This window comes from Mixophyes fleayi, chromosome 2 (genome assembly GCF_038048845.1).
Source record: "Mixophyes fleayi isolate aMixFle1 chromosome 2, aMixFle1.hap1, whole genome shotgun sequence".
In the NCBI taxonomy this organism is placed as follows: domain Eukaryota; kingdom Metazoa; phylum Chordata; class Amphibia; order Anura; family Limnodynastidae; genus Mixophyes; species Mixophyes fleayi.
In genome coordinates this window covers 304,359,907-304,382,115 of record NC_134403.1, presented here as the reverse complement: position 1 = coordinate 304,382,115, position 22,209 = coordinate 304,359,907, and the positions used below count along the sequence as shown (strand labels likewise).

General features: G+C 38.2%; 1 protein-coding gene across 4 annotated transcripts in view; it reads right to left on the bottom strand.

Annotated features, from left to right (window-relative positions):
• Positions 1-5,158: 5,158 nt before the first annotated feature.
• The window catches only part of DHRSX (dehydrogenase/reductase X-linked), a 323,541-nt gene continuing 306,490 nt past the window's right edge, over positions 5,159-22,209 (bottom strand). For all 4 annotated transcript variants that reach the window (XM_075196491.1, XM_075196488.1, XM_075196487.1 and 1 more), the window contains one exon: positions 5,159-5,582. In XM_075196491.1, coding sequence (XP_075052592.1) covers positions 5,397-5,582 — 186 coding nt within the window. In that variant the 3' untranslated portion in view covers positions 5,159-5,396. The remainder of the gene's footprint in view (positions 5,583-22,209) is intronic.

Sequence of the window (22,209 nt, the reverse complement as noted above, 5' to 3'; positions counted from 1 at the left end):
TACTTCACTTGTCAGTGATTTTAATGTTGTAGATGTCTCTTCACTTCGCTCCTCCTCAGTAGTGGGGAGCGCTTGCTCCCCTCCTCCGACTCCCTTTGTGCCTGCCCTCTGTCTACCCTCCCTATAGGATGTAAGCTCGTATGAGCAGGGTCCTCCTCCCTCCTGTCTCTCTACCTTCTCTTCTGCTCCAACTTCAATATATTTGCCTTGCCTGGAGCCTCTGAAGTCTTGGTACTACTCGTTTATTGTTTTGTGCTGTTATTCCCTGTACTGTACATTGTTTGTACTGTGTACCTGTGAAACCTTGTGGTGCCTTATAAATAAACGATAATAATAATAATAGGTGATCAGTGTACATATAAATATATATAATATACCATATTTCCCCATTGTCACTCACCAGACTGTGAGTGCTTCTTCCCGTGTATTTAGGAACCGTGGCCGTCCACCATCCTGAGGGTCTGCGCATGTGCAGCCCTTTCAAACCTTCAGTACCTGTCCCTTTAGTTAATTGGCTGATCAGGCAACACTCCCTATTTAAAGCACCTGAGTTCCATACCTCGTTGCCTGATCTTGGAGTCTCATTCCCCATGAGCCTCTGAAGGTGTTCCTGTGTTTCCTCGTGTATTCAGCGCTGCTGATTCCTGTGGTTTCCAGACCACTTCAACTCTCCTGTGGTTTCCAGACCACTTCAACTCTCCTGTGGTTTCCAGACCACTTCAACTCTCCTGTGTTTCATCGTGACTGTGTTAGCTGATTCCTATCCGCTGCCTCCGTGCACTAGTCTTCAGACCACTTCAACTCTCCTGTGTTTCATCGTGACTGTTTAGCTGATTCCTATCCGCTGCCTCCGTGCACTACAGTCTTCAGACCACTTCAACTCTCCAGTGTTTCCTCGAGACTGCACCAGCTGATTCCTATCCGCTGCTCTCCGTGCTCAACAGTTCCAGCTCAGCTCTACTCTCCCGTGTTTCATCGTGACTGCACCTGCTGATTTCTATCCGCTACCTCTGTGTACCTGCAGAGTCCTGCTGGCTGCTACCCCTCAGTTCTACTCGTGTCTGCAGCAGCTGATCCGCTCTCCGTGCTTCTCAGTGTTCCTGCCGGTGTCTACTCGCCAGTCTGCATCGGATCTACGCCTCGCTGCTTTCACCTAGACCATCGCTACTCTTCAGGGTTCTCCAGGAGTCCAGTTCTACATACTACTGCTTCCTGAGTATTTGTTGCTATCCCTGCTGGTCTACCTACCTGTGGGCTGCACCTACTTGATTACCGCTTCACCCTCCAGGGACTTCGCATCCTGCCGGCCTCCAGCCGTTCAGGTATCTCTGCACTCCTGTCTGACAGCCTGCTCCTGAACCACGGTATGCATACTTCTCATTGACTGTGCTGGTGTATTGCATATCTTGCTGGACTGAGTTGTTCTCCTCTGGAGCTTACTATCCGCTGAGGCTATTGCCATCATTGACTGTGTTATCTTTTGCCCGGATAGTTTCTGTGACTTTGTATTATTGCAGTGCTGTTCAGTCATTACTATATTGTGCATGTCATTGTGGATCAAGTTCAAGGTGCCCGTGTATCCTCTGTATTGCAGTCTCTCCCCGTGCTCCTCCTCACATATATATTCAATGGTACAACTTGCTAGAGGCAGACCACTGATCCCTGTTTCCTGTGTCACCTGTTCCAGTGTCCTCTCACATAGCAGTGGTACAACTTGCTAACGCAGACCACTGACTCCCCGGATACCTCCACCTGGATTCCATTCCTTCACCTAGACAGCGGTACAACTTGCTAAACGCAGACCGCTGACTCTCATCACCTCCTCGTTGCTGTTGGACATTCCTCCTCCCTATAGCAGTGGTACAACTTGCTACTGCAGACCACTGACTACCCTCACGTGTCCTTTGTCCATTCAGTTCCTCATGTATTACTACATATATATTACCAGTGCTGCTAGTCATAGACTTTCCTGAGCATCTCTATCATCTGCTGTCTCCTGTTCCGTGATCACCCCGCTACCAGAGTACCATATTACCATCTATACTGCTCTGGTAAGCTTATCACCTGGTGATCCCTGGGTAAAGACTCCTAGTGCCCGTGACACCCATGTATAAGACGCACCTTTTTCCCCCAAACACTGCAAGTCTTACTTACCTCAATGAAGAAGTCGGCACCTGGATGTGAGAGGAGAGAGGAGTCCCCGCTGGCTGTATGAACTGCGTGTCCCCGCCGGAAGTCCCGCCGCGTAACCGGAAGTAGCGGGTCCGCCGGGCTGTTCCAACTCCAGCCCCTGGTCTCCACCGGAAACAGGCCACAATTGCCGTGATAGGCGCTCCGAGAGGTAGAGGTAAGGCACTCAGCTAGAAGCCACCAGGGCCAGGGGGGACTCTCAGAAGGCGGGGGCACCCGGGAATCTGGAAACCGCCAGGAGGGCAGCATGCTCAGAGCATGAGATGGCGCAGGAAAACCAGCCGGCAGTGGGAGACCCCAGTTGTCTCAGGAAGCTTTTTTTTTTCATTTTGGGCCCCAAAATTAAGGTGCGTCTTATTCATGGGTGCGTCATATACTTGGGGAAATACGGTATATATATTTATATATATATATATATATATATATATATATATATATATATATATATAGTCAGGTATAATATTTCACAGCACGACTCACCAATCAAATCTGCACATGGCCCTCTTAGATCCACAGTGCCAATTAGGTAGGACGAGCTGCTGCCGCTGATTGTACACATTTTTCGACCATTTTAGAGTCAGGACTGTGGCATTGTTGCTTCTTTTCTTTATTCACATTTAATACATATAATTTTTTTCCTAGATTTTAAACATATAATGTATATTGCACTTTTAAAACCATTCAAATTGCCCATTGACTACAATAACTCTCACCAGGTCACACTTTCGAATTTAATGCTGCAAAATGTATTTGTGAAATTAGATGTAGATGCTGATTAATAAATATATGGTGTAGTATATTTTTTTTAAATATAATTTAATTAATAATATATAAAGTCAAATGACTAATCACAGTTTAATATAAAGAAAGAGGGGTACCCTACCGGGCTAGTCCTGCCTAGTATATGTGTGTACTTTTGTTGTGGACCGATCCTATAAGTATTGGGTGATTAGATTAGGGCTAGTATTGCCTTAAATAGTGCAAACGGAACTGAAATGCAGTGAGAACTGCAGGTGAGTGAACTTTGAGGCTAAGTCTCGGGCCATAAATGTGTGTGGGATCCCCCCCTAGGTGCACACTGAGATACATGTATATATGTAGACACACATATTGCAACCAATACTTGCACTTTTTAGACTATTTCTATTCCATTCTGGGGACTATTGAAAGGACATTGTTAGGAATGTAATGGCAGGAGGAATGAAGTTGTGCTGCAGCAAAAAATGGTTTATTGAGATTCAGCAGCAGACAGGGAATAATGACAAAGTCACAGTACTGAACTGGCAATAATGATACACAGGACAATAGTTGAATATGATTTGCATGTGATCACTTTAGGGGCTGGCTGGAAAACTTTAGTCTGGGGTGTGAGACTTGGGTCAGCCGCCTCTTAAGAACATTTTAAAAGAATAAAAATGCAGGTAGACTAGTGACCCAGCCCAAGGTAGATCAGATTGGGACTGGCCTGGCAGGCAGGTGCCAACCTGCCCTCCAGCCCTTGCATCATTTTCGTCCTTTTCCCAGCTTGGTACTTCGATATGCATGTGGCCACGGTGTTCTGGTTAATTTTGGTTGCTTTCATAACATTTCAACACTGTTAAAGGTGTGCCCAATCCCTAATCCCACTAGGGGTCTCTCTGAGATCAGGTCCTCACCTGTCCAGCTTCATATTTACATGTTAGCTTATTGGTCCTGTACCTTCCACCCAATTAGTTCCTGGTTCTGGCTTCTGATCTTGGCTCTGTATTCTCATTGGTGCAGATTCTTGTCTTAGACCTCCGGATTAAGTTGACTATTTAGCTTGGTTTTTGGACACCTCCTCTTTTTGCAGAGAACTACTCACTGATAGCTCTATTGCAGTAACATACTAGAGTACATACTCACATTTCAGCATTTCTTCAATCCACACTGCAGTGCTCCGAGCCGGTCTCAGTAGTGCCGCTGTTCTTTCTGCTTGCGCTTATTGAACTGTGTTACCATCAGCCTGTATGATATCTGCTTCAAGTGTTTGCTATTGTGAACCGGTGTGTCAGCTGTCAGCGGCTGAAACACCATTTATCTTCATATACGTCTGTATACTCCTTTTCAGCTTTGTGTTACTGTTGTGCTTCAGCTATCATAATGCATATCATTATTGCCAGTTCAGTACTGTGGCTCTGCTGTTATTACCTGACCGCTACTGAGTCTCAATAAACAAGTTGTCTTTCAATGTCCATGTGTATAGTAGTCCTTTAAGTGCAAAATATATCTAGTAGTATAGTAGAGTAGATTAGTACTTAGTAGAGTTTATTTCCCACTTTATTTTTCTATATACTATAATTATTATAGACATAAGGGATTCTGCAGCGAAAACCTTCTCTCTGTATATTTGCAGTAATTAACAAAAGTAGAAGCTGTACCATAATGCTTAAAAGATAAAAGTAATATTATGCATAGTTTGCAGTGCAACAGTGCCCCTCATGGTCAAGAGATCAACGGTAATGGAAGACTAATTGGTTATCTTTGCTGTCAATTACATTTGAACAAAGTGTCTCACGGACATGAGATTACTATATTCATTAAGAAGAGCTCTACAAAATGTATATTTTTTAGAATAACTAGTATTTCACTATAGTATCCCTTCAACAGCATTGTAAAGTTTTCAGAATTTTAGTTAAATGCTCAATAATAAAGAACTATTTAATATCCTAAGATCACAGTTTAAATTCTGTAAAATAACTTATTCACAAGAGAATACCTAATGAATTTAGCATAATCATTAAGGCCATGTGCGTCAAAGGAATAATTTTACTCATTGTGTGAAAGATATCTGTATAACCAAACCAAGCTGTACATCATAATAAATTCTGAAAGCGTTCTTCTGAAACAACATGACCACAACTTGCCTAATCGGGGCAGTTACCTATTAATATTTATGCCGCAGGATTAAAGGACAGAATCCTTCAGAAGATACCTGCACATAGTCAAGTTGATGACTAAAATTTATTTTGAAAGCTACACACAGTTTGAACATTATGATTACTAAAAGGTAATTTGAGTTATTTTTTAATAACTAAACAAACATATTGATTATTGAGAGATAACTCACAAATGTATTGAATGTCTCTCTGCTATTATCCAGATATAGTAAAGAGAATTGTAATGACAACAGTTGGAATGTTTCACTATCACCACATGATCAGAAGACACTGGCTATGGTTAAAGCTTCACGCAGATACAGGAAGTGCAGCCATATTGCAGCTTTCAGTCCATAGTTTCTTCTGAAGCTCTGCATCATATGTAATGTCGGCAGATTTTATCTTTTGTCCATTATATAAATAACAGCCTCCGATTCCTTCAAGGTCGGGTGAAACAGATGCATAGATTGAAGTGGCAGCTCCTTCTTCTGCAGTCTGTAAAAGAAAATTGTGTAGCCAAATGTGGTTAGTGAAAACTAACACCTTAATGGAGTGAATTTTAGTAAAGTCATTAAATCTATAACATACTAGAAGGCAATGAAAACATAATTAAATTGGGAATTCTGTGTAAACAAAATTTTACAATGCAGGTTGCCATCCTGGTACGCTCTTAGTTAGTTGGCTTGAAGTTTGGCGTATAGTAAAAATGCTTGCTGAATTTTATGTCACGTTAGGTAAAATGTTAATTTTATTAAGCTAAAATCAATTTAAAAGTAATGTTTAAAAAAATACATTCCTGAAAATAGCAAGAACAGGGTTATATTTTGGTTAAACATAATTCATATATTTTCTAGCAAACATAACATATCATTGAAGGGTAGAAAGTGACAGCATAAATAATTATGACTGATATTTTACATACGTAAGCAATGTAATGTATCCAGAGTTAAATATGCTGCTTCTCTTTTAGAAGCAGAAAAGACACCATGTAAATAGCTATGCTGAGTGGGCAGATAATCACAGGTTCCCCTTTCAGCATAAAAGCAAAAACCTTCTCCAGAACTAGAAGAGGAAGGAGTTTGGTTAAGATAAATGGTTAAGATAGCAGCTTGACTATCTTTAAGATTTCTACAACGACTAGTTCATCTTTTGACACCTTTCACAATCTCTCTTTATTCCCACTGTACCACAGCACAGGAAGCTGCCAGTTGCCGATGTTTTAGTATTGGAAGTTTATAATGCTTATGCCTAACAGTGGCCACACACACTTTCCCCACAAGCAGCTACAATTGTTATTCTGATAACTTATGAATCAATTGTTCACCACACTTCTTAGACTGTCAAGTAATTTGAGCAGGAATACTTTCACCTTCTATTTCATGTCATTATATTTAATTTTTAACATAACCCCCTCAATGGACAGTGCTGCATAATATGTTGGCGCTTTATGAATAAAGGATGAAGAGAATAGTTCTCCACCTTCAAACAACAAATGGTCTTCCAGGAAGGTTTGTTTATTTTTTAGCCCTGTTGCCTACAACAGCCTTTTGTGTACATAAAATTGTTACCAATACACATATCTGAGCTTATCAGTTGTGGGATCCTAGGCCAACAAACATCGTTCTCCCTGATAAAAGATGGAGTTCCCCTTTAAATGCATTAAGCTACATACAATTAGTTACAATGCAGTCACAGATACAGTTACTGCTTCCAAAATCTCAAAGTATCCATATGGAATTTCAACTTGCATCCCATAGTGAAAAAAATGTGCTAATTAATGTTGTTTTCCTGTTGCTTTATTTTGAAAATACAAGCCTAAGGGGTAAAATTTATCAAGCTGTGAGATGTTGCTTATAGCAACCAATCAGATTCTAGCTATAATTTTGTAGTCTGTTCTAAATAAATGATAACTAGAAACTAATTGGTTGCTATAGGCAACATCTCCACTTTCAAACCCGCTGAAAACTTGCAGCTTGATACATTTACCCCTAACGCTAAACTGTGCTGGAAATCTCAGACGCAATAACAGTTGGGTTTGATATGATAGTTGTCTAATCTCTCAAATTCTTCTCCCTTCCATATTCATTTCAATTCTTGTCAAGCAGCTATGAAAATTGTTAGTTTTCTGAAAAAAATATTGTTACACTATTCAAAACAGTTAACTCTTTGTGCTGCACAGAAGATGATAGTTTAAATGTTGATTTTCAAATACAACAAAGCAAAAAAAAACAAAAAACAACACTGTATATATTCATTTTACTTGACTGAGTTATATGAATTAAAATTAAGTGTACATTTCCTTTGAGTATAAACAGCCTTGATAAAATCTATAAAATACATCACAAAGTTACACTGTAAAAGGCTTTGCTTCTTGCCCAATACCCACTTAAACCACCTGTTGCATTGCTCTCTCTGAACACCACATGGATCATGTTCAAAAGCAAATGACTGTGCATACAGCTATGCAAAACCCATTAAACATTTATTTTTGGCTTTTAAAAATCCCTTGATAGGTATTTCCAACTGATTCTGTTTACTGCCTTGTACATGTAACATCGTTAAATCTTGGAAAAGGAAGATGATAGGATTATGAAAACATTTGGAGTACTGTTCAGCTATTTTGATGTTGATATTAATATTTAATAGTCACAACGTAAGAAACTATTAACAATTATGATGTGTTATTACTGTTAAATCAGTTAAAACCATTTTAATGCATTTTGTTAATCTACAGTTGTAATTTTGTTTTACGATAGCACTATACTTGGGGTAAATTTATTATGGGGGAAAAAAAGAGTTTAAATGTGGTGTGTATCATGTGTGACCTGCTGTTGAGCTGTGCATGTGACGATTACTTGCAGACATAACATTCAGCTGGAAAATTGTATATCGGGGTGAGCTCTAGAGCCAGGTAGGTGTATTTTGTGTTCTAGCACAAACATCAGATTCAGCTTAGTGAAGTTCATATTTATTAGATAAGGCACAGATAGGAAACATGAAGGGGTCACTCTCCACCATTCCATATAGCAGAAAATTCTGTGCAAATGAATGTGAAATAGCCATTACCTCACATGTCACCATATGAAAGGGGGAGGAGCCCAAATCAAGTGTTCTGAGAAACTCCTGTAACTAGTCACTATTATAAAAACTGTGCATAATTTATGTCTTTAGACACAGCATTGAAGGGGAGAATAGTTGCTGTCTGCATTGTGTAAGTAAATGTTTGCATAAAAGTCTCAATTTCTACTGTTTATTGTTTGACGTTACAATTATCATTATTACTGTTTACTGTGATGTTAAAGAATAGGTTGCTGTGTTACCACTGCTTAGCTGGCAGCAGGGGTGTAACTACCGGGGCTAGCAGGAGTAGCAGTTAATATGAGACCTGGCAGCCGACTGAGCACATTAAGGCCCTAAATCTGCCAGGCCCCATGTCGCTGTTACCCATGTTCCTCCCAACCCTGCTCCTTTCTGCCATCTCCTTCTGACTGCTGCACTAAGACTACATAGTGCTTCATCTACAGCCCCAGAATGGCATGTGTGCACACCAGCATTAAACTCCTCTCAGAAGACATAGAAACTCTGATGCTCACTTCCTGTCTAAGCAAGAAGCCAAGATTAGTGACGGGAGGACAGTGTGTCTCTTCCTGGAACCCTGGAGACCCCCACAGCATTTTGCTGTGACTCCACATTATTTGTTATGCTACCGGTTGGCAGCGTTATCTATTGCCTAGTCAGACTGAGCTAGGCTACTAGAGTGAAAGGAACATAAGGTACCTGCACTACAAGGCTTTTTATAGACAACATGGACATGGCATTATTGTACTACTGGTTAAATTGTATAACACAAACATATGTTTTTTCATGGCAATGTGCCACAATATAAAAAATGTTTTAAATAAACACAAATGCATGTGTAAAAGTTTCTGTACCTTGAATTGTACATACTTCTTGCTATTTATCTGTGGACATGCCACCTATGTACCATTATTTGGGCTCTGAAAGTCTCATTTAAAAGGGGTATAAAATCCCCATCCACATTGTCTTATTTATGGGGGTAGTGGAGTGCACCTGGCCAAATAGGTTGTCCCATGGTAGGATGTGATCTGATCATGTGATGTTTACATGCTACTTTGGGATAATTTCTTCAGTCAAGTACGGCCTACAACTGAAGAGTCTCCTAACAGTGTTGCAATAAAAATGACAATGTGTACTGTGTTTTTTTGCCCCTTTAAATGTCTTTCAATATACCTCTTCAACAGATTTACAGTACGATTCACATAAAAAAACACTGCTGATAAGATTTTTACGTATTTATTTAATAAAAAAAAATCACTCAAATGTGCAAATTTACCTTTGTGTTATTTATCCATAATGCAAAATAAGCACTAATGAAATTACTAACTAAAATTGTGCTTTAAAAAAGGATGTGGTTTAGTTAGTGCTAATTTCTTTGAAAGCAATTATTTTAAGACAACTAATAACATATAATAACACTGTAAAGTTGAAAATTGAAAACGTTTGGAAAAATGATTTATTATTGTGACCTTGTGAACCAAAATACATCATAATATTATATATAATTTTCTTCTATATGTTATATTGTTCTGTTTGGTCATAGAGTGATTTTTTTTACATGTAACGGTCACAAAAGGGGTGAGAGGAAATACAGGACATTTTATTTAGCTATTTATTTTATCATTATATGAAAACCAAAATATGAGCCTGTATTACACAAAATTGTAAAGAACACACAACTGCTGATATTACCCAGTTACAATATAAAACAAGAGTGAAAAGAGCGTTTCAAGGTGAAAGTGTTGTTCAACATTTGAATCAGTTTATACATTTGACCATGTTAATAATACCTTTCTCTATGTAGCATGTACAGAACACAACATTTATTTCTAATGTTGATGTGTTTCAACTTTTAATTTCTACTTAAATACAGAATATCACAGCCTAGTATACAGAATTCACATGTTTGAGTGAAATTCTTGCAGAGTTCTTGGAAATAGAAGGAAGTGAGGAGGAAGAAAAAGAATAAGTTGTATGGTACAAATCAAATAGGCTGTTGAGTATTAACTGTTCCAGGAAAAAATCAAGCAGCAGCTTGCTGTACTCAAATGCCAAAAATCATTCCATTTGTTACATGCGTTCAGCACTGCTAAGGTACACAGAATGGGCAATTCTGTCATCAATCCAAAATAATAACTAACTGAGTAGTTTCCAAAGTGTTACAAGATATCAAATGTTCCAAGTCATTTAAAGTACTTTTCTGAATAACAAAAGATGATTCTAAAGTGAAATCAATGCTGCAGTTTTTAATGTATTACTAATTATTACCCATATCTATAGTGTAATGTCAGGCAATATTTACAGTATTTTTCTCATGACAGTTTAGAAGATAAAAGTCTCATTCAACATTAGGGTTGTTACTAACGAACGTTCAAAACCCAGTCTAGTCTGTGTGCCGATACCCATTTGTTCTCATGCTTGCTCCTGCGTGTGTTTGTGGCAAGGTTTTCTGAATGCTGCTTGTTCTATATCAGTGCATTTAAATCATGTCACCATACTTGAAAAAGCCCTTTGATTTTTATGAGGTTAACACAAGTGGTTTAACCATGCTGTATTTTTGTCATTGATTTTTATGGGCCATTCTTTCTTGCATACTATTTATTTCAATGGGGTTGTGCGCTACATGTGAAAACTCCTTGGACATGAATGGGTTATAGAAATGAATAGGCCACAGAAATCAAAGGTACATTGGTAATTGTACCCCCACATCCAACACCACGCTGACCATACTGGTGCTGTAATTCCTGAGTAGGCGTGGGGATGCTGATTAGGCAGGTCCCCCATAGGTTGGCAGTCGCTGGATTTTTCCATTCGTCCCCAAAAACTGTGCCCAATAGGTAGACGTAAAAAAAAATGTGCAGTATATCTGCATTTTTTTTACCAGCTCATAAATTACCCCACAGTATTCATTGCAGAAAACAAATTACACCTATATGTGTTTCAGGTGAAGTAAAGGTAAAATATTTTTATAAATAGGTTAAAGTTATTATTAATTTTATATGAAATAAAATAATAATAATATGGTGCAATATCCAAATAAACATAAAGGAATAGCTTTAGTTCTTATCTGTTACCAGTACAATGCTGTACATTTAGCAGCTTACGTCTTGGTGCTGTTGTCATGACCAGTACAATTTACCAGTAGCACTGATCCATTTTATAACTGGAAGGTCAGTTAGCAATGTGGTTTCTAAAGTGAGATGAGAGCTCAGGGATTTTGTGTCACCTTGAAATATTTTAAGCATAAAATAGGCTTCAAAGCAAGTGACAAAAATGCTAAGTATCCATCAAACAGAATATGTTAACAAAGCTGCACTTAATTAATCAGATCTTTGTGAGTCAGAATTCAAAGAAAAAAGTCCAGCTGTGCGTGCATTTCAGGTAAAATAGAGGAAATGTTTGGTTAATTTGCATAATTATTATACTTTCCAAACATGCATTTTTGTATAAAAACTAAATCTTGGATCACTACTGAAATACATTGTGTATTAATGTCTCCATCTATATACTGTATAATTAATAGAGTATATATTAGTGATCCTAAGAGAGACACGTTGATATTCTATCTCTGAACATCTCCATGAACATTTCCAGCCTTCAGCTCCATATTCAGGGCCAGCAGAACACGGTAAGCGCGGCAGGATGGTTACCGGTGCTCCCTGCCAGCCCACCCACTTCAATTATTATTTTTAAGCTTGGGCGGTTTTCACCTTAGCCCTTGAGACCCGCTCTGAACAGAAGAATAAGTGCCTGGGTACGGGGTGGCGTTTGCGCAGTGAAGCAAAACTGCTTGGAAGATAAACTTGAATGGAGATGAGACACCGTTTTAACACCTGCCTTACCAACAAAAAGCAAAAAAGAATAGAAAACCTTATTGATCATTTCATTGCAATGATGTTTTTCAAAATGCTCTACATGCTAATTAATATCACCATTTTTTTAGCAGTGGGGCTGGGTTGTAATGACTGTGTCACTATCTTTAATTTTTAATCACGATAATGAATAGTCATATTTTTTTTTATTGGCACAGAGCTAAATTCCCTAATCCCCACACGGTGCTCATGCACATGCTCACTTATATTTTATAGTTTCTACCTCTCTGGACTCCATTAATTATCCCCATTCCAGGAGAAACTACACAATAATACATAAATTTGCTGGTGATGATTGTGCGTTCGCTCAAAAATCACCTAGGTGAATTGTTGCAACTAAACCATGGTTTATTCAACAGATGGGCTGCGTAATTAGTAGCGCCTTATAAATAGTTGCTGCTGCTGATGATGGCAAAACAGGCAGAGTAATTCCCTAGAAACACAGCATAGGCACAAGATGGAAGTGCAGTTCCTAGTCACCACAAAAGATACAGTCACAGACCCCAAAAAACACAGTTTATATAACGCTGATTATTTCCACAGTCATGAAGCTAATAGGGGAGTGTATTAGGGCGGGTAACTCGCTGGTGATTGCCGGTAATACGACTGGCTAACCTCAAAGGGCCTGAGTCATTAAGGAGAGCAAAGCATGAAAAAGGAGTAACAATTGCACTGGAGGGGGAGGTAAATTTAAAATGTGGGGACAAATTTATAGTAGGGGTAGAGCATGTCCTAGATTAACTTTAAATTTCAGTGTAATAATAAAGCTAGCAAGTATTTGTGTGCTAGATGACAAAACAGCCAGTATTTAACATATGTGCAAAATAATAAACTAATTTGCACCCCTTGCATTGTAACATGGTTTGTCCCAGAAAACATTTACTCCATTTTTGCCTTAATGACTCAGGCCTAAAGTGTCCTCCTCCCTGCTGTTGGTTTCCTGGGGACAGGGTACCAAGGAGTCTGGGCCAGAGTACAGTCATGCCATGTCCTTGTTGACTAGAGGAAATCAGTGGATGATATGGAGTTTGTTTACTCTCCTTGTTTAGCCCAGACCACTTGTCCTGCCTCACGTTTGATTAACTATTCCACCTGGCAACATTTAAAGAATAAATCCTTCTAACACACAATCAATAACCCAAAATACGCAGGAAATATAATCACATTATTTTTAGCATACTCATGTGAACAAAAGATCAATATACTAACACAGCCCAATGAGAACAGTACAATAAGCTGAAAGAGGCAATGGAACGCAAATGTTCTTATATCTTATATGCTTGAGTCCATGTTCACAGTGTGGGTTTTCACATTGCTATTTAGAATTACAACACCTATCTCCAGCCTGTCACTAGCAGATCCCAGACATGGGCCAACACAAACCCTTGCCTGGGTTGGGTAAATCTCGATATAAGGTCAAAAAGAGAAGAGAGAGGAAAGGGCAGTGCAGTGCGATTTTCTTTGAATGCGGACATACAGGACAGTGAAAACTGTAGTACGTTTTAAAATATACTCTTAATATTACTTTTTATATCTAAGTGAAAGATTTACTTAAAGTATTATACTGAATATATTTTACTTACTTATTTACTTACTTGCATAGTACTGGGGAGATCATGAAGTCACAGTAAATTGCTGAAAACAAGCATTAGGTGGTTTCGTATGCGGTTTCACACATTGGATGCAGTTTTCAAACACAGGATTTACTATCTAAACTTAAACTGTATCCAATGTGTGGCGATTTGAAAACAACCTAAACCGCAGCCAAACCAAGAGCCAACCGCATAATGAAAATGGACGTGAAAAATCAGATTTTACCTTACATTCTGTAAGAGCACAATCTACTCAGCATTCAGCTCGGTCTTCTAGAGGAGAATCTAAAAAAAAAATGATTGGACCCCCAGACCTAGGAATCTCTTTTTGACTACAAGCGTCAGCATGCCCATGAGCACCAGTACATTCTTGAAAGTGGTGTAATAAATAAAACAAATAGCTGTACCCTCTTATAAATAAAACAAATTGCAGTGCCCTCATAATATCTAAAATAAATAGCAGTGCACCCTTTAATAAATAAAACAAATAGTAGTTCCCCATAATAAATAAAACAAATAGTAGTGTCTAAATGCATAAATTATATATATAATATATTGTTAGCAATGGGGGTATTTCTGTGCAGTATATGGCTTGCAAATGAGTTTATCTCTGTGCAACATATAGCTAACAGTTGAGATATAATTGTGCAATGCATGGCTGGCAATGATGAAATGATGAATCCTAGAAGAAAGTGTATCCATTTACCATAGTGCACATGCTAAATATTCAAGTTCATGCTACAATATGAACATTTACATATACATGTAAATGTACATGTAAACTTCAGCAGCGGGCTTTGCATTATTTTAACACATTAATTTCATACATGCCAACTTTTAAGATTTCTCCAGGGGAGCAGTCATGTGATTTGGGGCAGGAGGAGGGCATGGTGACATTGTCGCGTCACCATAGCCCCGCCCCCACTATAAAAAGCCAAAATTCACGGCATTGAATGGAGGGGGTGAAGCTTAATGACGCAATTAAGCCCCACCCCCTCCATTCACTGCTGTGAATTTCTGCAAATGCAGAAGTTTTGCCTACTCTTCCAGGAGTCTGTGAGGACTCCCCAAAATTCTGGAGTCTCCCGGGAGAGTAGGCAAGTATGATTAATTTACATTATTTCAATTTTACTATGTATATACTTCGCTGTACCCACCCCCTCCATAGTACTGGGTCTTGTTTAAACAGGGGGTGTGTGGTCAAAGTGTTCCTGGGTTCAATTTAAAGAATCTTTAGCGTAGGTAAGACTACTGAAAGCAAAAATCTGATTATAGCTTGTGATTACTTGCACTATTTTCTTAAATAAACCATTATGGTATGAAACATACAGGACAGTAAATGGTATTAATAAATGGGATAATATATTGCCTACTGTGGATTAGAAGTAACTGAGGATTATAATGACCATGCAAAGACATGATGACATAGACCATATGTTTTTATCCAGGTCACGACACCTAGCATATGTAATAACTTAAAGCAGGGGGTGAGTTATTCCTTATAATACACTTGTTATACAAACACTGAAGTGATGTACTCACCCTTAATACATATATTATTTACAGTAGTTAATACATATAAGCAAAATCACTTGTGTATTATATAGATATTTACAGAAATACATTAGCATCACTTGTGTATTAATAAAGTATAAAGGGAAATGCTGGGAAGCTCAATCCTCACTAGTCCTCCAGTCTCTGTTATTGGTAGCAGTTAGAAGAATAGAAACCTGCTTTTCTCTCTTTCTTTATTCTTACTTAATATGAACAGAAGTAAACATTGTTTTGTAACATTGAGAGACCATTGGGAAGGATAAGTGTCAGTTCCAATAAGAGGTGAGCTGCATTAAACTCCTGGTAGAAGTACCCAGGTTCTGTCCTTTTACTTGATTGGAAAGCATATTACCTAGATTATAATTGTATGCTTGCTTCTCTGCAATTTGCCATATAGAACAGTAAGAAATATCTGCTGAAAAAAATTAGATCATGTCCAAGATAAAAAAAAAATGTTGTTGTAGATGTAGAAATGTTCATTTATGATTTACCGTGCACGGTTTCTAAAGCTCATAATCCTTTTTAACAAACAAAAGGAAAGCCACAGGGACTAGCAAAAGGAAACGGGAAACAAAGGAGAGCAATGCTGTATATGTGGGATTCACACAATGTTCACACATCACTAGAGCTAACAGACAATCTTCCGCACTTTCATCTACTTGCAAGTTAATCCAAGGTCATGGTACACAAAAACTATGGCATAAAGCAAGGCAGCATAAAATCATGATCTCCAGTACAGTAAAAACTAAAACAAAACAAAATCACAATTATTATACAACACATGAGACATCATGATCATTTACTTTTACATATTATAATTTAATGTTTACCACCAGTCACATCCCATTATTTAATCTGTTCGGTTGGATGCTCAGCAGCAGCAGGATTACATGGCTGGCTGAAGAGGGAGTCGATTAATTGGATATGAGCCTATGTTGGTCAGGTCCACTCATGTGGCTCCCATTTCGGCCAGGTACACCCAGTTGCTGTCAAGCTCCCCGGCTAATCATCCTAAATAATGCATGACTCATCCCCTTTAATTGTTATCAGGGGAGCAGGTACAAAATACAGGGGCCCAAGCCTGTCTGGGTGCATGGCCTGCTTGTGTAGTGGGAAGAGCCACTAACCTGCGGTGGACATGCCCCCCTCAGTGGCTATGGAAGGGTCATCAAGATTACTGTCCTGGAGCCCGAAATTCCTCTAGGAGGCCCTGATTGTTATGCAATACATGCAACATATGTTTAACAATCAATACACTTCAGGTAGTGCCCCTGATCCATCCAAGACAGGTCTGATCTGTCAAAATCTCATCCCTGGTCCACCAAAAGCAACGCCCAAATTTTGAGGAGCTCTGCCTACAAATTGTTATGCACTTCCAGTATGTCATAGAAATCATGGCTGTCCTATGAGAAACAAGACAAGTTGGGGTTAAGTGTTAAGATACATTTTTGTAACTAATGCCAATCTCAAAAGTGCAATCTTACTTTAAAATGCACCAAATGCTTTCATAAGATGATATGTCTCCTCCTGCTTGATGAAGATTGCCCAATAAGTAGATTTGTGACTCATGTTACCTATCAAGACAGAGCAGGATCTTGACTGATAAAAATGTGTTTCTTTGCATCTCACTGCTTAGTGATTCCTTCAGCATACCTTAAGAAGACCTATGTGTGAAGATATAAACATTCCCAATCTCATTCATGCAAATGGCATACCGCGGAGCGACATCAAAGTGTCAGATCAGAAGAATTGTATGAAATTCACCTTTATGGATCACCAAGGAAAAAAACAGTTCTTAACAGTAGAAGCCACAGTCCGGAACATACAAGCAAAGGGCACTTTCATGGTAAGTTAATTCCCATATATACATCCATATACAACAGTATAAATAATAAGCAGTAAAAATTAATCATTAACTATTTTAATATAATTGGTGATGTAATCCATTGTGATATCATCAATCATGCTACTTGCAATGTCATGCATCATGATAACTTAAGTGATGTCAAACACTTTGGGGCTGATGCATAGTTGGTCACAACTGCGCCTCAAATTGCAGCCGTAAATTCCGTTCACTAAAAAATCTGTAATTGTGAGCATATGCAAAGCTGCAAGATACGTGCAGGCCTGTACCAGTAGCATAGTCACCCGGTTTATTCCAAACATACATACATTTACACCAATGTCTATAACCATTTGTTTTATTTGCAAAATATGTATTCGCATTTAGGCATCAATAACACTTAAAAAACCGCTCTAATACATGTGAAACAACTCCCTGTCTCATACGTGAAAAAAATGCTTAAACACAAACAAACGCATAATATATGCACACGAGTCAAAGAAAGCAGATATCAGCCTCAGCGGAACATTTGCAAGCAGCCAAACACAACTGGTTTGCTATTGCTGGCTACCGTCATCATCTACCATGTACCTGGCCTCTGATCACCCGCAAATAATATGGCTTGAACAGGCATATATGCCCTTACTGTACACTAGATTGTACATTAGAATGTCCCTTCTCTCCCTTGTCGTACCTCTCCAGACGCAAGTGCAGGAATCACGGAAATCTGCATAGGCTTTCTCATATGCGTCACTTTTCTGACACTGACAAACTGGAATAGTACTCACTCTGCATCAGTCCCGTTGTGATGTTATTAGATTTTGTTTATGAAAGTCTGTGTACTAACTAAGGAATCAGGAGGGCAAAAAGGTTAATTACATTTGTGTGGAGACCTAGTTTTAGCTAGCACTAAAGGCTATACACTAATTTTTAATGAGGTTTTGCAGCTGTAGAGATAAAACACAAACTGATAATTAAAAATGTTTGTGAATGTGCTGACCCTTGCAATGCATGTTGATTATAATCATCATTTATATATAATGCACCAGATTCCTCAGCACTGGACAGCATGCATACAGATACATGAATACAACATAACAAATACATGAATACACATAGGTAGAATTACAAGTACAACTAAGCATAATAGCATTGGTACAAAACCCAAGACATGCTTGAGCATTTACAGGTAGCACAAAACCAAGTACAAATTCTGCATTTGGGAGAAAACTATCAATCAGTAGAGTTGTCACACATTCTGGTTTTGTGTTTTCACTGAATGTCTTTTCTACTTCATTATTGATGTTGACTAATTTTATGTCAACTATGATGTTGCACAATACATCATTACCCAGTGTAATATAATAAGTGATGACTTCTATATCTACACCTTGACCACTGTATACACACTCAGTATCCACTTTACCAGGTACACCTGTTCGTTAATGCAAATATCTAATCAGACCATCATATGGCAACAACTCAATGCATAAAAGCACGCAGACATGGTCAAGAGGTTGAGTTGATGTATGGAACAAACACCAGAATGGTGAAGAAATTTGATCCTAGTCACTTTAACCGCGGAATTGTTGTTGGTGCCAGATGGGCTGATCTCCTGGGATTTTCTTGCAACAGCCTCTAGAGTTTACAAAGAATTGTGCAAAAAACAAAAACCATTCAGTGATCGGCAGTTCTTTTGGTGAAAACGCCTTGTTAATGCAAGAGGTTAGAGGAACATGGTCAGACTGGTTTAATTTAACAGGAAGGTAATAGTAACTCATATAACCATGCATTACAACAGTGGTATGCAAAAGAGCAACTCTGAATGCACAGCACTTCGAACCTTGAAGTGGAACATACAAGGCCCCCTTAGGACGTTTGCTCAAGAGTTCTCAGATTGGAGAGCTTACTTATAAATTACAGAAATGGTGGGATAGTGTCACTCTAAGCAAATACATGCAGGAAAATAGGAGCTTTAGAAACCTGAAAATAAAATCTTCTCTCATAGTGTGGAAAACGAGTTTTTCACAAAATGGGAAAAAAAACATGAATGTTTCATTAAATTGATGACAGTATTAGTTGAAAACATGACCTTTAAGTGACATGGAGGGTTTTATAATTAGCAAACCATTAATCAAAGTTAGATAAAATTGAGAACAAGATTATGACTAACAAGCAAAATAAATTTAAAATAGACTTAGAAGACTATAAAATAGGATGTAGGAATTAAAATATAGAAAGGAAGAAAGATAGGAATATCATACTCAACTTTAACCCATACTTGCCAACTCTCCCTCCGGGAAATTCGGGTCTGTCTCCCGGACTCCCGGGAGAGCAGGCAAGGCTCCCGCATCCTGCAATTCCCTGGCCAAAATAACGCGATTTGCGGTGAATCTCATCATTTGCATGGTAAGGCCAGAAGAAATTTTTAATCTAAGCAATTTTAAACTAGAAACACATGATATTAATGTTCTCAATAAAGGTTTAAAATTTGCGCAACATGATAAGTTGACAGTTTGATACATACATAGATCTGCATCAGGTTATAAGAAAATTTAAAAAATTTTTTTTTTAAAACAAACAAAAAACCTGTTAGAAGAAACTAGATGACTTACAAGTATAACATTTTCAGAAAAGTCACCGGGGTCTAATGAAACATCATATTTTATAAAAAACTGTTTGGTCTGAGGTAACTGTTGCAGCCTGTTCTGTTTGCACTGCGCAGAACACCTGTTCAGAATTTTTGGTTAGAACATAAGGCGCCAGAGAGGTTTATATTGTAAAAATCTGGAAAAATTAAATATACTTTAAGGAGGAATAGATAAACAGGTAAGTCAATGGCACTTATGCCTAAATGGCTGTAAGTTCAATGTGTATCATAAATTAATAGGTACAATATAGTAGAGCGTTTTCAAAACACTTCCTTGATTTAAAGTGGCCACCAATCTCTTTATATCTGTTGTCAAATCAGGTATAACTAAATCTATCTAAGAAGAAAAAGAGGATAGTGTCCGATAGTGTGGTATGTAGTGGCTCAGAAAATATTACTAAATAATCAAAACTTTGTATCAGATACAAATGATGGAAGGCTTATCAATTAACTATAAAACACAGAAATAAAAAGAGTGTAATACTTTCATATAACACCCCACATGTGATTAATAAAAAATGCCTGCATACCAATACCCAGCACCTATTTCCCGGGTGCTCCACCCGGTTGTTTTTACTTGCCACCCAGCTCTTGGAGTTGGACTGAGTCCTATTATAATAGAATAAACCATTGTTTTTCCTGTTATAACAGGCACTATGTGAGCACTACAGCCAGCAGTGTGTGTTGGACCACTGACCACCAGTCTGACCAGTCCTGGCAGGTGTGGGCAATAACCTCCAACATTTTTCAATATTATTGCAAAGTATTACAACTGTCCCCACCCGGCTGCTTCTTAATGCCATCCGGCCAGCAAAGCTTTCTGGAGAGAACACTGCAATAATAAAATAGTGTCGACCTAGCTATCTGGTTTCAGATGCAGACGTGATTGTGTAAACAATGTGTTTCCACATTTCCAAATACATGTAAATTAAAGGAAAAAAGAAATAAAAGAAAAACTATTAGTGTAACATAGCTAAATACCACACAACAGTAGCATAAATAATGCACTGTGTTAATCGATAATAACTATCCACCTCAGGTAGACAACAACACATAATAGTGAATTGGACCAACAAGGTGAGTAAGTGAAATGTCTCTGTAGCAAGTTCACCATCAATCTCCTTTTTCCATGGATACATTTTTCAGAGTGAATACTTTACAAGATAACATATTACACTATTGGGCACCTTACTCTTTTTCTCTTTGAAAATTAAAAAGGAAGTTTATGCTCTCCAGTCCCATTGTGTTCTCTGCTGATAAACAAGCTTCCACTGTGGCTAAGAGAGTTGCTAGAATACAGAAGCTGGGGTTAGTGAAAAAGGTTTTGGTGTACTGTAATTTACAACACATTGGGCCTGATTCATTTAAGGAAAGTAAAGCAAAAAAAATGAACAACTTTGAACCTTGGCAAAACCATGTTCCATTGGAGCTGGTGGTAAATTATTATACGGGCAGCACGGTGGCTAAGTGGTTAGCACTTCTGCCTTACAGCACTGGGGTCATGAGTTCAATTTCCGACCATGGCCTTATCTGTGAGGAGTTTGTATGTTCTCCCCGTGTTTGCGTGTGTTTCCTCCGGGTGCTCCGGTTTCCTCCCACACTCCAAAAACATACTGGTAGGTTAATTGGCTGCTAACAAATTGACCCTAGTCTGTATATCTGTCTGTGTGTGTTAGGGAATTTAGACTGTAAGCCCCAATGGGGCAGGGACTGATATAAGTGAGTTCTCTGTACAGCGCTGCGGAATTAGTGGGGCTATATAAATAAATGATGAGGATGATGAAATTCAAAACCAGATTTATAGTTGGGACAGGGCATGTCCTAGATCAACTTAAAATTTCAGTGTAAAATGAAAACTAACAAGTATTTGTTTGCTACGTGAAAACACAGCCAGTATTTATCTTATGTGCAAAATAATAAACTAATTTGCATCCTTGCATTGTAACATGGTTTTGTCCAGGAGAATTTTTGTTTTTCTTTACTTTCCTTAATGAATCAGGCCCATTCTGTCTGCAGATTGCTTGCGTGGATATGCGTTTAATAAATGTTTATCTATTTAGTGCCATGGTTTTATGAATGTTATATTAGTGTTATGTTTCTATGTTTTTAGTATGTGAATATTTTCCTTGTATAAAGCCACATTAACATTTGTGCACCCAATCTACTTTTGCAACGAGACTACAAAGACAAGGTATTTTTATAACAATATGAGATGAAAACCTGACATGCTCAGGGATTTTCTATTTGGACTATCAGGATAGACCCTTTTTTTCAGGACTTTGTGATCTTTAAAAGTTATTTCTACAAGTAATTTGTGGACTATATAATGGACATTTTATTGTGCATTTATCCACAGCTACAAATTTATTCTGTCTTTCACGTGTACACTGTTTATTTTGCCTTTATTATTAGCAATAAAGTGTCTGTTTTATCCTATTCTTAAGATCACCACTATGTATACCATTATGTCCAATTTTCCATACATCTATGTATAGCACTGGTTCTATATATTCTATTTTTTATGCACTTAATG